General features: G+C 35.3%; 1 protein-coding gene across 12 annotated transcripts in view; it reads left to right on the plus strand.

The window, feature by feature from the left end:
• The window catches only part of Robo2 (roundabout guidance receptor 2), a 651,725-nt gene that overhangs the window by 573,912 nt on the left and 62,439 nt on the right, over window positions 1–15,374 (plus strand). For all 12 annotated transcript variants that reach the window (XM_050148878.1, XM_050148871.1, XM_050148873.1 and 9 more), the window contains 4 exons: window positions 601–722; window positions 6,317–6,548; window positions 9,250–9,374; window positions 11,438–11,609. In XM_050148878.1, coding sequence (XP_050004835.1) covers window positions 601–722; window positions 6,317–6,548; window positions 9,250–9,374; window positions 11,438–11,609 — 651 coding nt within the window. The remainder of the gene's footprint in view (window positions 1–600; window positions 723–6,316; window positions 6,549–9,249; window positions 9,375–11,437; window positions 11,610–15,374) is intronic.

Here is a 15,374-nt window from a genome sequence, read left to right on the forward strand (position 1 = left end):
TTTCTACCACTATTATAAGTTTGTCAATATTGTGAAAGATTCAAATTTGCTTTGTTCTTTTTTTCACTCTGTGCTCCTTTTTTTCTCTCAAGTGTTTTTATCAAACTGTGACTCAAATGGATACAGGTCAAGGAGTTGGAACACACAACCTCCTGATCAGGCTAAGAGAATTAAAGATAACTCTAATATTCAGTTTCAGATATGTCTTAAATATAACTTGAAAAATACTTCAGTGCCTTATCATCTCTACAGAAATGGTCATTCTAGGCAAGTTACTAGGACATAGACTCCAGTCTAACTTCTAATCTTGTGATTTTCCAAAATATTACATCCATGTGGGAATGTAGAGTTACAAAGACTCTTTTATAAATTTTTTTTGATAAAGATAAAGATAATAAATATTGCATACCATCATGGAATACACATATACATGCATCCACTCATATTTATATACATGTGTTTATATTTGTATACCAAACTGATTTATGTCATGAGGAATTTTTTCCATCTGGCAGTTAGTCTTAAATTGGATTATGTCAAATGCACTAGAATTTAATAATGAATTTTGTAATTAGGAGTGGTTTTATCCTCTTACTACAGATATCAGTCCCCCAGCACAAGGAGTGGACCACAGACAAGTACAGAAAGAATTAGGAGACGTCATTGTTCGTCTACATACTCCAGTTGTCCTGACACCTACAACCATTCAAGTCACGTGGACAGTAAGTTTTCAGAGATTATATTAGTCTCTATATACAGCAACACAATTTCTTTGGAATTTTCTTTTAAGGAAAAAGTTAAATAAACCCAAAACTAAATTTAAAACACTCATCATTTCAAATGAAAATGTAATCAATGGGAACAAAGAAAATATTTAATAAATAAAATTGTATGAAGAGTTATAATTAAAAGTAAGTTGTTATATAAATAAGGTCTTCTCTATCCTTACTTCTACAAACTTCACTGAACTTTAGTTGACATGCCAAAGTTGTAGAGTACAGTGAATACTTTTGTCATGATGAGTGTTCTGATATCCTCACCAAAATCAAAGTTAGGAATGCTAAAATCATCACAGACTAAAACCCTGTTACCATTGTGATCATTCCATTCTGCACTCATCCTTACCCCTCTCCACCCAGTAAATGCAGCATTGCTATAGATTTATATATTCTGGAGTGTTGCTTTGTAGGGAATCGCAGAAATCATTCTGTATTTTGCTTCATTCGTCCAGCACATTGTTGTTGGAGTTGCACTCATGTTCTAATAGGTATTATTTCTTTATTCCTTGCATTGTACCGATATAAAATATATTACATCTAACTTTTTTATGACATTGTCATATTAATATTTTGTTTTGTGCACAGTCCATAGTCTCCTTTTACAACTTAGTTGGTAAACCTATGAAATGTTTCATTTTATTGGTTACTGTGACTAATGTTTCTATATCTCTTTTTAGATCATTTTCAATGCAGACATTTTCTTTGGTATAGTCCCATGGCTTTTGACCAATGTGTTAACTTGACAGTTAACATTCTGTTAAACTTGCTAAACATTCTGTTAAACTTGCTAAATATTTCCTAAGTGTTCGTATATTCTTGCTAGTAAATTCATAGAATACTGGCCTCTTCCAAAGTTTTTCCAGTTTTCTCCCCTTCATCAACACTTAATGTGCTCTTTTTTTTAAGTTGTATCCACTCTAGTGGGTAGACAGTGATGCATCACTATGAGTGCAACTTTCATTTCTTTAATTACTAGTAACAATATATTTAACTGTATCTGTAGTCATTGTTTTGGAAATAGCTGAACATGTTTTAAAAACTAATCTGGTATTTTTACCTCTTGACATCCAGATCACCGTAGAGAAACAACTCTATCACACTTCATACCAACTTTCTCAACCAATCAGGTTGAGATAAAACATACTTACTTTTATCAATTACTTGGTAAACTATTTGAGATGTAAAACACAGTAAAAAAAAAAAAAGACAATTCTTTGGGTTTCCCCTCAATATTAATTACTTTGAACAAGTCTGGCTCCAAGGCAGTTTTTTAGTACAAAGCCTGTTCTAGACCTCAATGTCATTAAAGAGTCACAAATTTAGTTGAAAAAATTAACAATAAGTGCCATAAAATGTTATACATGTGAAAAAACGTTTCAGTCACATAGGTGTGCTAGTTTATTAGGTTTCAAAAATATTATTGCATTAATTTAATATACATTTAGAATGGGAACTGTTGAGGAATTGTATCTTAGAACAGGAGCCATTAAAATAATATTTAAATACTATTTAGTTAAGTAGCAATTTTTATAAAAGAACAACAATATAGACAGTTTGTATAGGTTACATAAATTACTGAACTCACAGTATTTTAGTATCAGTTGTGCTAGGGTGTGAAGACAAGAATATTTTAGTTCCTGTTTAGTGTTAAGGCCACCCAAAGTGACTCACAGTGGCCTTTAGGTGTCAATCAACAAAATTGTCCATGACTTTCTTTTCCTGGAAAAATCCATTCACGTTCAAGATATATCAAAGATTAACGTTAATGTAAATAATTAGCAGTGGCAATTTGCTAAAACTGAACAGAGATATTGTGACAGTAAATAAGAATGATTTTAAATACTATTCAACAGATGAAGTAGCAAAAAAAAATTACTTGCTTTGAAAAAAATGATGACTTTAGGGCAGTGTTCTTGTGATTCAAGGAGAGAAGAATTAGAGGCCCTCCTTTTAGCACCGTGACACTTGGCCTGCAATGAGTGCTTCTTCAAAGGCAATTGCCAGAGCAACTGGCCCACCAAAGAAAATTCTTTGGGGTTTCCTGTTCGGGTGGAGGATTTTATTCTCTTACTATTTTTCTATTTATTAAGGAAACTGTATAAGTGAACATAGCTTTTGGCAATTCAGTAAAAATGTGGATTTGAAAATACCCTATTTCTTCTTTTTTATATTTATTTATTTATTTATCTGGGCAGAGATGACCTATAAATGCTCTGTAAATCCCCACAGACTACAGGGTACATTTACTTACATTCATGATTTACTATTTCATGCCCTCATGGCATGTGCGATCTCAAGAAAGTCAGCATTCTTGAACACAGAAAGTTAAATAGGTGAAGGTAGAAACCAAATCAGGTGGCACAACTGGAGACTGGTGTTCTCTGTGTCTTCTGCTTCCTCCAGGAGGCAAACCCCTTAGTAATGCATCATAAGTACTACCCTTTTTTTCTAATTTAGGGACTGAAACTCCCAAGAATTTGTACTAGACGTTGATTGGAATAAATTCTAATAGAATAGAATGCCCATCTTCTAACCTGTTTATTCATAAGATTATTAGCAAGCACAAAACGTACCTTAGAAAAGGTTGCCTGTCAAGATGAGCAAGAGTGATGGCTCATTGGTTTGAAGGCCAACTCACAGCATTTCCCTGTTTGCTTTCACCTGTAACAACATTTTCCCTCCCTCTAAGCAGTGCCTCCCAACTGCACAAAATTAGGTTAAACTCTTGTTATTAAGTGGCGCATTACTATCCACTGGGCGATGGCGGTGCTCACTGGAGTGAGAGAGCAATGCTGTGTAGTAAACATTAGCTTCATAAAGTACCTAAAACACTTAATTAATGAAATCCAAACATGGATAAAACCAATTTGCCCTGATTTACAGACTCCCTTCATCTCCAACAGCTGCTTAATGTTCTTCTTAAAAACACAGCTTGCTTCTTTCAGTATTAACAAGCTATTATTGTGAGTTATGTCTTTCTTTCAGTATATAAATTCACTTAAAGGGAATTCAGAGAAGTTTATAAAATGTAAGCTTAATGTTATTTTAACATCCACAGCAAGGAATTTTTTTTTTTAACTCTGGCAGTTTTGATGAAAGGCAATTCTCCCTGGTTCTCATGAATTTAAATTTTGTTTCTTGGTTGCCTAATTTTATGTTAGAGAAAGTTCTGCTTTCAAAAATTATGTCATGTTGTTATAAACACAAATTGGTAGCATAGCTGAGCATTTTAAAGTCATGCATGAGGCTCCAGATTAGACGGAGCTTAATTTTTCTTGATACAGCCTCATAAAAGTGTGATTCCAATTCCAGAGAATCTTTGGTTTTCAGGATGATCCAGAGAATCTTTGGGGTTTAAAAGTCTGTCAGCTAAAAGAAGGGATTTCTAGTTTTGGAGACTTGTCTATCAGCTGAAGATGTACTTGTAAGGAAAAAAATGTATTTTCTAGCTAGGGCATTCTAAATAGAAAAATATACCTTTGTTTTATTGTTTTAGTTGAAGCTTTGCATTTTAATACTTAAAAAACAATAACGTGATCTATTATTCATCAGTTTGTTGCTTTCTCGCAAAATAAACCATACTCAAATAAACAATAGATTAGAAGTTTATTTTATGAATTTTTTGTTTATAGCATGCTGATAATTGAATTTTTAAGCCCTAGTAAAAAACTCATATTCTTTTTTATTTCCTTGAGACTGTCTTGAAATTATGTCATTTTATTTCTTGTTCACTAATCTTTACACTTTCACAGTGAAATGGCTGGTTTTGTGCTTCTGAGCATATGGCTACTGCATGGGGTAGACTGCATATACCCGTAGTCTTTGCTAGTGATGGAGGAAGCAGTTACAATTGCTTATGTTCAAATCTTGCCTTTAAAAAGCAAGGTAAACCAGCAACATGACTTGATATTCTTTGCTGTTACTATAGTTAAAACCAAAAAAGACATTTCTCCCTGTAACTGAAGCAAACACAAAACCTCTAAGAAAAGGAACAGTTGAGACAACCTGTCCAAAACCTGTACTAGCCCACAATCCCACCCCAAACCATGGGGTTATTGGCAATTGCTAGCAGAGAGCGAGAGTTTTCTATATAGGTAGTCATTGATTAGTTGACCTCTCTCCAGTAGAAGATGATATCCTTGAATATTTGGGCAACACAAATTTGTCTTGAAGGTTTTAAGAAAGAGGGAAAGAAAACTTATAGTGTTGAATAGGGAGGGAAGGGATATAAATGCAGGAAGTATTGGGGGAGGTATGAATATGATTAAAACACTTTTCATGGCATTCTCAAGGAACTAATAAAAATTTTAAAGGTTTCTCTTAGAAAAAAGAAAAGAACAGCCTCTGTGATATTCTGAGAGAGGGGGTGAGGGGGAAGCGTATGCAGCACTGATATTCTTCTGGTACTATTCTTAGCACTCCTTTTCTGTCAAAGGGCTAGATATTGCCAAATGGGCTATGCTGGCTGGCTAGAAATCCCCATGGTCTCCCCTCCCCAGAGCTTGCTTTTGTTGTAGTTGTCTTAACACGTGTTCTAGACTCTAGCTCAGACTTTCAACTTGCCAAACTGACTATTTTCCAACTGACCTGTTACCCAGGCGTCATAAAGTAAAAAGATTTTACTAGTCAAATACAAAATCCCAGACTATAGGTAAAAAATATAGCTGCTGTTTAATATAGGGAGAGACATGGAAGTTGTCAAAACCTGTTGACGGGGACTACTAGAGGAAGAAGCAGCTGCTGAAATGGTGGAATTTGAATTACATACTGTTAACAGGGAAGAGCAAGCATGTACTTTTAAACATGATGGACTCACAGTCTTAATCTCTCATGCAGCTTATCCAGATGCAGGAATGTATGAATTCTTATCCTTTGCTTTGTCTCTGGAGTGACTTCCACTCTCATTCAAGTTATCTGCCATCTACCTCAGCTTCCTCCCTCCTCTAATTCCCAGTGCTCACATTCAGAGCCTTTCCTTATGCTTACTTGTTATGGTAACTTTAATATTATTTGACTAATTATTAACTAATGCCCTCCTTCTACATGGACTATGAGAGGAATAAGGATCTATCCTTTATTGCCCATTTTCACTCTCAGAAATCAGCATAGTTCTTGGCACCAGTCAGTAAGAACAACAGAAGATTCTAAATGAGAAGGAATGAATGAGTTGATGTGAGAAAATTGCCTATTATTTACGAAAACCAGGATAGTGCGAATTGTTGAATGCAAGAAAATGGAAACCAAATGAGAAACCAAAGATGATCAGTTGGGACCTTAGTAGATCGTGTGTGACCATTTTAGATAGGATGACATATTTTCAGACATGGAGACAATTGGCCTTCTCATCGTTTTAAAAAAAAATACCTTAAAATAACAATGTGTACTTGTGATTTAAGGACTTTATAAGAAGCAGGGAAATGACTGAGATGCCCCTAGCATCATTCAGATGGTCATGGCAAGGCCAGAGATGGGCAAATTCGTCAGTGATGTCTTCCCAATTTCCATCAGTTATCCTATACTGTTTTGTCGTTTTCCAGGTGGATCGGCAGCCCCAGTTCATTCAGGGCTACAGAGTGATGTACCGTCAGACTTCTGGCCTACAAGCTTCCACTGCATGGCAGAATCTCGATGCCAAAGTCCCAACCGAGAGGAGTGCTGTCCTGGTGAATCTGAAAAAGGGGGTGACCTATGAAATTAAAGTCAGGCCATATTTTAATGAGTTCCAAGGAATGGACAGTGAATCAAAAACAATCCGTACTACTGAGGAAGGTCAGTAAAGTTTCCATTGTAAACTAAACGTTTGCTTACGCCATTTTCATTTGTAGTTTTCACTCACATTAATCGGAAGACCAGAAAACGAGTATTGAAGAGTGAATCCAGGGAATGTAATTTTTTATAATATATATATAGTAAAAAGATGGAAACACAGATGAAGGATGTGTGCGTGTGTGGGTGAGGTGTGTGGGTGAGGTGTATGTGAAGAGTGTGAGTGTGTAAGATGTATGTGGGAAGTGTATATATAAGTCTGTATGTTTGTGTGTCTATGTATATCTGACAAAAAGGTCAAAGGAAATTAAAAAGAAAAAAAAAGTTAAAATCTATTTTCTTACACCTTTGTCCTAAGCTTTCTGTTTTAGGACATTTTAACTAGCAAAAATACATTTTTGTATTTTAATTAGGATCTAGCTCATTTAGATTCAGAAGACAAAATAAGCTTCAAGTATACAAAACAAGCTCATTCATGTTGACCACTCTTTAGGGATACAGCCAAGCCTGACATCTACCAGTCCTTTTTCTTTGTAGGAACTGGGAGCTAGAGTCATGCTTTCTCCTTTGAAAGCCCATTTGCACACTTGTTAAAGACATCTTAGAAGAGTTTCATCTCCTCCCCCCATGTTTGGAATATTTTTTACCCACAGATACTTAAAAGTCAACCCATGGTGACCTGAGATGAGTGTAGATTTTAGCCAGTCTTTTTCTCTTTCAGTAAATGAAAGACATTTAGTACATGCTGCCCTCAGAGTGAAAAGGGGAGACCACAAGCACTCGGCCCCCAAGTCAGCTTGTGAATGGACTGTGTGGGTCTCTTTCTATAAAAGTCTGATGCTCATGCAAAGAGCTTTTAAGTCACACACTTCCTATGATATAATGCAAAATAAAAATATGAACTTCACGTTGACTTGTCCAACAACACAGACAAAAGTGAATATACTTGAAACCATAGTACTTTTAGGAAATAAAGACCAAAAATACTAATATTATTAATAATTTTATCCTGTATTAAACTTGACATATGCTGAAAACATCTCCCACCAGTGAATAAGGCAAATAATTATAACTTAGGATAACTTTAAGCCTTGTTCCAAAATTAGCTTCACTGCAGTGGACTTTTCCTGTGGATTAGATATTTGTCAGCATTTGGACTACATTTTTCTCCGTTTTCCGTGGCCAGGTAGATGTAACAAATGGTCTCAGCTGGACTAAGTCTGGAGCAATGAGCAGCGATTCACGTTCTCTCAAATCTGCAGAAGGAAGCTGAGTAGCAGAATAATTGAGCTGTCAGGGAGTAGGCATGGAGTTCTCGCCCAGCTAACAACAAAAAGACAGGAAAGCTGGCTTCCAGGTGATAGTTTTTAGTGCAGTCTAGCTACTTGTAAGTGCAAGGGTGGTAGGCAAGTGGTCAGATTTATGTCACTTTGCCACATTTTGGGTAATACTGTCACACAGAGAGACAGTACGGAGCAAACTGTATTAGCAGCTGTCTCTCTGCATTTTATATCTCAATTCAAATATGTCACTCCAATGATATGTGTCGTGACAAATTGACCAAACATGGGACACCTTCTTAGCGGACCTGTGAAATGTGTTTGTTTTAGGATATTTCTAAGGGGGTGTAAATTGTGGTCCTATTTCTGAGTATTGAAGAAATTCTTTAATGGTCCACAATTCTTTGTTTTAAATCTCTAGACAGGTTTTTACTGTTATCCAAATGTTCCAATGTTTCTCTCTTTTTTTTTTTTTCATTGAGTTAAATTGAAAGGTTCACTGAGAATGGCTGAGTTCTGCACAATTAGTGCTTCCTAGCTCTAGGAATCCCCGAATGGGAGACCCAGCAATCTAAATTCAGGAACCACTTCTCACTCATTGCTTCTCAGCATGGATGTAATTAGTTATAGGAGAAACTATAAAGGAAGAGAATGACTCTCGGAAATCAAAAAAAAAAAAAAAAACTCCATTTCACGTCTGACCCAACATGAGCCCATTTTCAATTTTATTAGCAGACTCTTTTACCCAGTCACATAAAATATGTTTTAAATCTTAAATTATAAGCCAGTTCTTAATAGTCAATTATTTTCCCCAGTATGAAAAGAAAAGCATTATTTTTGTTGGTGAGATTTATAATTGCATGTCTATTTTACTTAGTAAGCATTACCCCAAACAACACCAAAAATGCCTCCCCCTAGAATTAATGCTTGTTTGCATTTTGGGACACATCATCTGAGAATACATTTGAGTCAATTAATTATGTATTCCTCTAGAAACACAGATGTTTGAAAGTGTTAAAGATTTATGCAAACTTCTAAAATCAAATACTCTGGGTTGAAATTTTGACTTACTATTTGACGCCTATAATATCTTACAATATGGCCCCCTTGCTCAAAAGCGAACTGAGTTGTTTCTGCTTCCTGAGGTCATGAGAAAGACTGGACTCTGGCAGCACACTGCCAAGCACAGAAAACCACCCTGAGTGTAGCTGTTTAGTTTGTGATAGCACGGATAACACCCCTACTGGCTGCACCACTTTAAAATGTACATGGGAAACCTTTTGTTAACAAACTGTCGCTTGTTGAAATTTATACGCAGATTCAGGGTGACTGGAAGGCAGAGCCATAAAGGTCTTTACTTTCCTGTTCTGTGAGCATGTGCCTACCAGAAGTTACTGCTCACATTCAGTCTGTTTCCTCTGCAGCTCCCAGTGCCCCTCCCCAGTCCGTCACTGTGCTTACAGTGGGAAGCCACAACAGCACAAGCATCAGTGTATCCTGGGATCCTCCACCTCCAGACCACCAGAATGGAATTATTCAGGAATACAAGGTAAGCCAGTCTAACGAAGGAGGCTCATGGGCAGCTACACCAAGAGATCTCAGTACCACTGCAACAGAGCCTGTCTCTAAAGGCCCAGATGCAAACTGTGATGCGTGGTAGGAAAGGGCGAGAAGGCACAGGGAATGAGAACCTAACATCAAGGTCAGACACATTGAGCTCAGTTGGAAAATGGAGAGTGGGATGGCTTTCAGTATACTGGGGCTCGGGAATGATGGAAGAAGGGGCTTGAGGTAGAAGAACTGATCACATTACAAGCAAGTTCGCCCATATTATCAAGGAGAGATGAACTGAAGATTAAGAAAGTTAAAATGGATAAGAAAGGAACTGGACTGTTGTCCCAACTCACATTGAGGCTCCCCTTCGCTAGGCCACTGAAACAAATTGTTGACAGAATAACAAAAAGTAGTTGTCTCATTTTTGAACTAATGGAATCTAAAGAAGACATGCATTCCTGTTGGTCTATTACTATCATTGAAGTTTAAGACTCAGAGAAATTTTGGCTGAATCATGATGTGATTATATATTAAACTTTGGGAAAAATTCAAAGAAATTATTTTTTTCACACACACACACACACACACACACACACACACATATATATATATATTTCTTACTACTGAAAAGTTGAAAAGTAGCATGTTAACTAGAGCCAGTATTAATAACTGGAGATTTGACTTTACTTCAGAAATTCATTGCTGGTATGAAAAAAATAGGCAGAATAATTTCATGCTAAATTGTGCAGAATGAATTTTATTCCTAAAATCTATTAAAATAAACCTTTGTCACATTAACGGTCAACTTCGTGTTGCAAATAAATATGTTAATTATACATTTTTGTTTAATACCCCTATCCTATTTTAAGCAACCATGCTTAGGAAGGATAGATGTCCTTCTGCAAACACAGCTAAGTCAATTGTAAAGTTATAGCGTGTGACAGCCCTGTGGGAATATTACAAAGTTAAGCACTAGTATGTGTTGGTGAAAGAAGCCAGGGATTTGTTTCTGTATCATCCGAGGCTGAATACTCTAAACTTGGGCTTAATTAAATAGCAACAATGGTTTACAGCATGATGTTTTTCATTTATTATATGTCTAGCATATATGGGTAGAGTAGTGTGCATTCAGATAAGGGCTAAGTGCACCTCCATCACCCATGCAGATACTTTATTGAAACAAAATAAACCATTCACAGGCATCTTTAGCTGAAAATTTTACAAGAACTCCCTGTTTCAAAAGCAAATGTTATTCATTCATGCACATGAATATGCATTTTATTGTAAAATATTGTATAATAAGAAAATAAATGTAGATACTTGAGAACTTTCATAATCATTTATAGTAACAAATTTCTGTAGCTCTAAGGAACACATCCCATGAAGTTCAATTTATATTGAAATAACAACCTAGCTACTTAAGCATGTGTCTGAATCCTTCCTGCATTTTGTTTCATGCATGTGTATTGTGTAAATATATTTTGATAAAGACTAAAATTTAGTGATATTGCTCTATATATCACTATTATTTTAATTTTATTTTGATCAATTCCTGTAATTGAGATCAATTAATCCTGTTAACTACATCTGAACTTGATATTTTCCTGAATGTAATATGAATTACTTAGGTATGTACTTACATACTTTTGACAATATAAATTTTGACAAATTTATATTGGATACATATAATATATAGGATATATATTTGATAAATTAAAAAGAAAACTATGATATTTTATGTACACAAATATGAAATTTAAAATAGCCCATAAGTTACCTGATGACCAAGGAGTCACTGTGCCTTCTATATTGCTCAGTGTAAACTCATATCATAATAGGGAGATGTAAAAGAACATGACAGAGCTTCAGCTTGTCATATTGTTCTCCTTCAAATGCACAGAAATGTACACGAAGCACAGAGAATGACCACAAATGTCATTTATAAACAGTTTGAAAAGACTGCAAAATTGGTCAGTCACTGTATATGTATCCAGTTATAATAGTTGAATTGTCAGATTAGAAATGTCATTCTATCTCTGTGTACTCTCTTTTCTATAGATCTGGTGTCTTGGAAATGAAACGCGATTCCATATCAACAAAACTGTGGATGCTGCTATTCGTTCTGTAGTAATAGGTGGCTTATTCCCTGGAATTCAATACAGGGTAGAAGTGGCAGCTAGCACAAGTGCAGGGGTCGGAGTAAAAAGTGAACCACAGCCAATAATAATTGGTGAGTATCAGGCTATGGACTCTGAACTTGAGTGTCTCTATGTGGACAGCAAGGTAGATTGTGGTTTTGAGTGTTCATCTTGACCATGGCCAGCTCTTCTGAGAGACCCATACAGGTACACTCAGTACAGGCAAGTAGGATACTTGACAGTTCTTACAACTAATTCACACAAATAATTGTTTGTATATGTGTCCCATAATCTTCTAGCTATACCCATTGATTCTTCTTATCAAAAGCTGGCTAGTTGGCTAAAGAATATTGGTATTCAATAGATCTACTAATAATTGGGGCTCAATAACAATATAGAAAAATAAGCTCTATGCTTCATTTGAGCAGACCGAAATAAGAAGCAATCCAAAAAAAACTTGGTAATGCCCCTGAGGGCAGAAATTCATGCTACATCTATTCACATTCTTGAAAAAAAAAAAAAGTGCTTCCTGTCACTCTTGGTGAGGTTTGTCTGTTCTTGAAAAGTATATGAATGAAATTATTTAGAACATGACAATTTGTGTTTGCTTTTTGACTCAAGCAACACTTTCCGAGATTCTTTCACGTTTTTTAACACAGTTTAAATACTTGGTAACTGAATGGTGTTGAATCCTATGACTATGCTCTATTTTGTTTATCAGATTTTCTCTCTGGTGAATATGCATTTTTCTTCAAGCCTTTGCAAGGGCGCAAGCCTTCATTTCTTTGGAGAAATTTTTAGAAGTAGAATTTACAAATACTAGAATTGCGCATTTTTAACATTACTTGAAACCAGTAAACAATTTGGAAATTGTAAAATTTGAGATTCCTGGGAACCACAAAGAGGACTTGCAGTTTCTCTGCAACATCACCATTTGGTGTTGCCAGTCTGTAATAGGAAACATTCCAGTGGGTGTAAACTGGATGCAATTTCTTGCATGGTAATGATGTAAAACAACTTTATCTATGCTAATTTCTTGGCCTTTTGCATATTAAATGAAATCTCTCTCTCTCTCACACACACACACACATACACAAATACACACATACAAGAATGGGGCTATGGTAAAATTTTCTACAAGTCCACGAGTTCTCTATTTATTTTAATAGTGTCTTTTGATAAGGAAGTGTTAAATTTTAATGAAAGGCAATTTACTATTTTTTCTTATATATATTGTTCTTTTTTTTAAAGATTTATTTATTTATTAAGTATACAGTGGTCTGCCTGCATATGTCCCTGCAGGCCGGAAGAGGGCAGAATATTTCATTACAGATGGTTGTGAGCCACCATGTGGTTGCTGGGAATTGAACTCAGGACCTTTGGAAGAGCAGGCAATGCTCTTAACCACTGAGCCATCTCTCCAGCCCCCTATATATTGTTCTTAAATTTACACACACACACACACAAACACACACACACACACACACACACACACACACATATATATATATGAGAAACTGTGTTTTATTTATAAATAGGACACTTTAAATCTATCCTGGAAGCTTTATAATTTTAGCTTTTATACCTATATCTATAATTAATCTTTATGTAATTGCATGAAGTTGAAAGGCTGAGACTTAAATATTCTATAAATTTATCAAATTGAATTGACAGCATCTATTGACTCCACCCCAATATAATAAATGTATGTGAATCTGTTTCAGGGTTTCTAATGTTTATATTTGGTTATATAAACAAACTACCCTGTTGTCACTGCTGTGGTTTACAGTGGTCTTTATAACTGGGCAATATGAAGATGTCATCATTTTCTTCTGCAAAATCGTTGTGGATATTTTTGCTTTACACATACTTTTCAAATCAGATTCTCAGTTTCTACAAAAGTATCTAGAAAATGTAATTGCAAAGACAGTATTTGTCCACCTGAGTAAGCATAACAGTGAGTCCTTCCCAGGAACATAATACATGTTTTCATTGCAGACGTCTGCAACAGTGTTTTGTAGTTTTCAGTATGTGATCTTTTATATATTTTGTTGATATACTTTCTTAGTGTATGATACGGGTTTTACACTGTGCTGCGTCATTGTTTGGAATCTCTTTTTCTCATTGATATTTATTATATATTAACTTTTAAAAAATTTCTTTCTCCATTTTGTTGTTGTTATTGACATGCTAAATTCTCCTGAAACTTTTAAGAGATACATCATATTTTAATTCTTGGTTATGAATTCTGCTCCATCATTATTATACTCTTTGAGTCTGTTGCCAGATCCAACTTATTATCACGTGGTAAAGAATTTTAACTTTGCATTAATGAAGGATACAGATTGGTTATTCTTTCCCTTCTTGTGTCATTTTATCTCTTTGTGTCTTGGTCAAGTTTTGGAATGAGTGTGAATGACTTTATAAAGTAGTCTTTTTTCCTAATTTTTATTTATCCTTCAGGAGTTTTGATAGGACCAATGTTGTCTCTTCCTTATTTATTAACTTCACAATGCTATCCATGCCAATAGTAATTATGGTGATTTAATCTTAGTGAATGTTGGATTGTTGCATATGAAATATAAATATAATTATCTTCTGCAAATATAATTACAAAAATTGAATCTAGAAATACATGATAAGTATGCATTTGTGCATCACCTTTTAAGTATAGAAGCCCTTGCTTTTATTTTTTGGTATTTTCTTACTTATCGAGATATGAATGTGGTAGGTATGCATGTTCACATGTGTGTGTACAGGTCTGTGTGTATGGAGTCCTGAGACTGATGTCAGGAATTTTTATCAATCTTATGTCTTATCCTTTGAAGCATGATCTTGTATATCCACAGTTTGCATGTTGATAAATTTAGTCTCTGGGGCTATGCTGTTTCTGCCTTCTTTGTGCCAGAATTACAGATGGATTTCCATGTTCATCTAACATTGATGTTGACTCTCAACATCTGAACTCCAGTCTTCTCTCTTGTGCAGCAAGATCGTGAAATGTGTAAGCATCTCTCCAGCCCTGGGTCTGTAAGGAGCACTCTCCCCAGCCATTAGTCTGTAAGGATATCTCTCCCCAGCCCTCAGTGTGTAAGGAGCACTCTCCCCCGCCCTCAGTCTGCATCTTTTTTTTTTTTTAACTAGTTGCTACTGGGTGATTAAGACTTACACCCTGTTGGCGTGCTTATTTCACAACCATCATCAGATATTGCTTTTAATTCACTGTGAGATTTCTTGCTCTGAAATGTACTTTGTTTTTAAATACTATTATCCGGTCATCTCTTTAAGTGTTTGCATTATGTTTCATCCTTTACGTTAAGTTCCATCGGTCTATATGGGTTGTATATTATTTTTATTGAAGTTTCTTCTTTCAGATCTATTTCTCAGGAAGGTAGAATAGCTCAGCAGATAAAAGTGCTTGCTGCTAAACATGATAACCTGCATTTTTTTCCCCCTGGGATTCATATAATAGAACCAACGACCACAAGCTATTCTCTAATTTTTACACATGTGTATCGCAGGAGTATGCCCCACCCAAACAGTCAGAAAAATATGCAAACCCCTAAACAAAACAAAATTATTTTGAATACAACATGTAAAATATTTTCTTCCTGATTCTAAAACCTTTATGTTGAATAGTCTACTTTCACTAAATGTTTTTCCTTTCTTGCCCCTAGCTCATATTGCATTGACTGTTTTTTGTTTGTTTGTTTTTCTCTGTCTATATTTTTATGGCTGGCTCTACTTTCCTGGATACTGGTCTTTGTTATGATATATTTGGACCTTTGTGATCAGTGAGAGTACGTTTGTGTTTGTCCCACAAACTAGCCTTATTTGACTTTTATTTTGAATTTGAG

Source organism: Alexandromys fortis, unplaced genomic scaffold (genome assembly GCF_014885135.2).
Source record: "Alexandromys fortis isolate MF-2015 unplaced genomic scaffold, M_Fortis_MF-2015_v1.1 scaffold_4, whole genome shotgun sequence".
In the NCBI taxonomy this organism is placed as follows: Eukaryota; Metazoa; Chordata; class Mammalia; order Rodentia; family Cricetidae; genus Alexandromys; species Alexandromys fortis.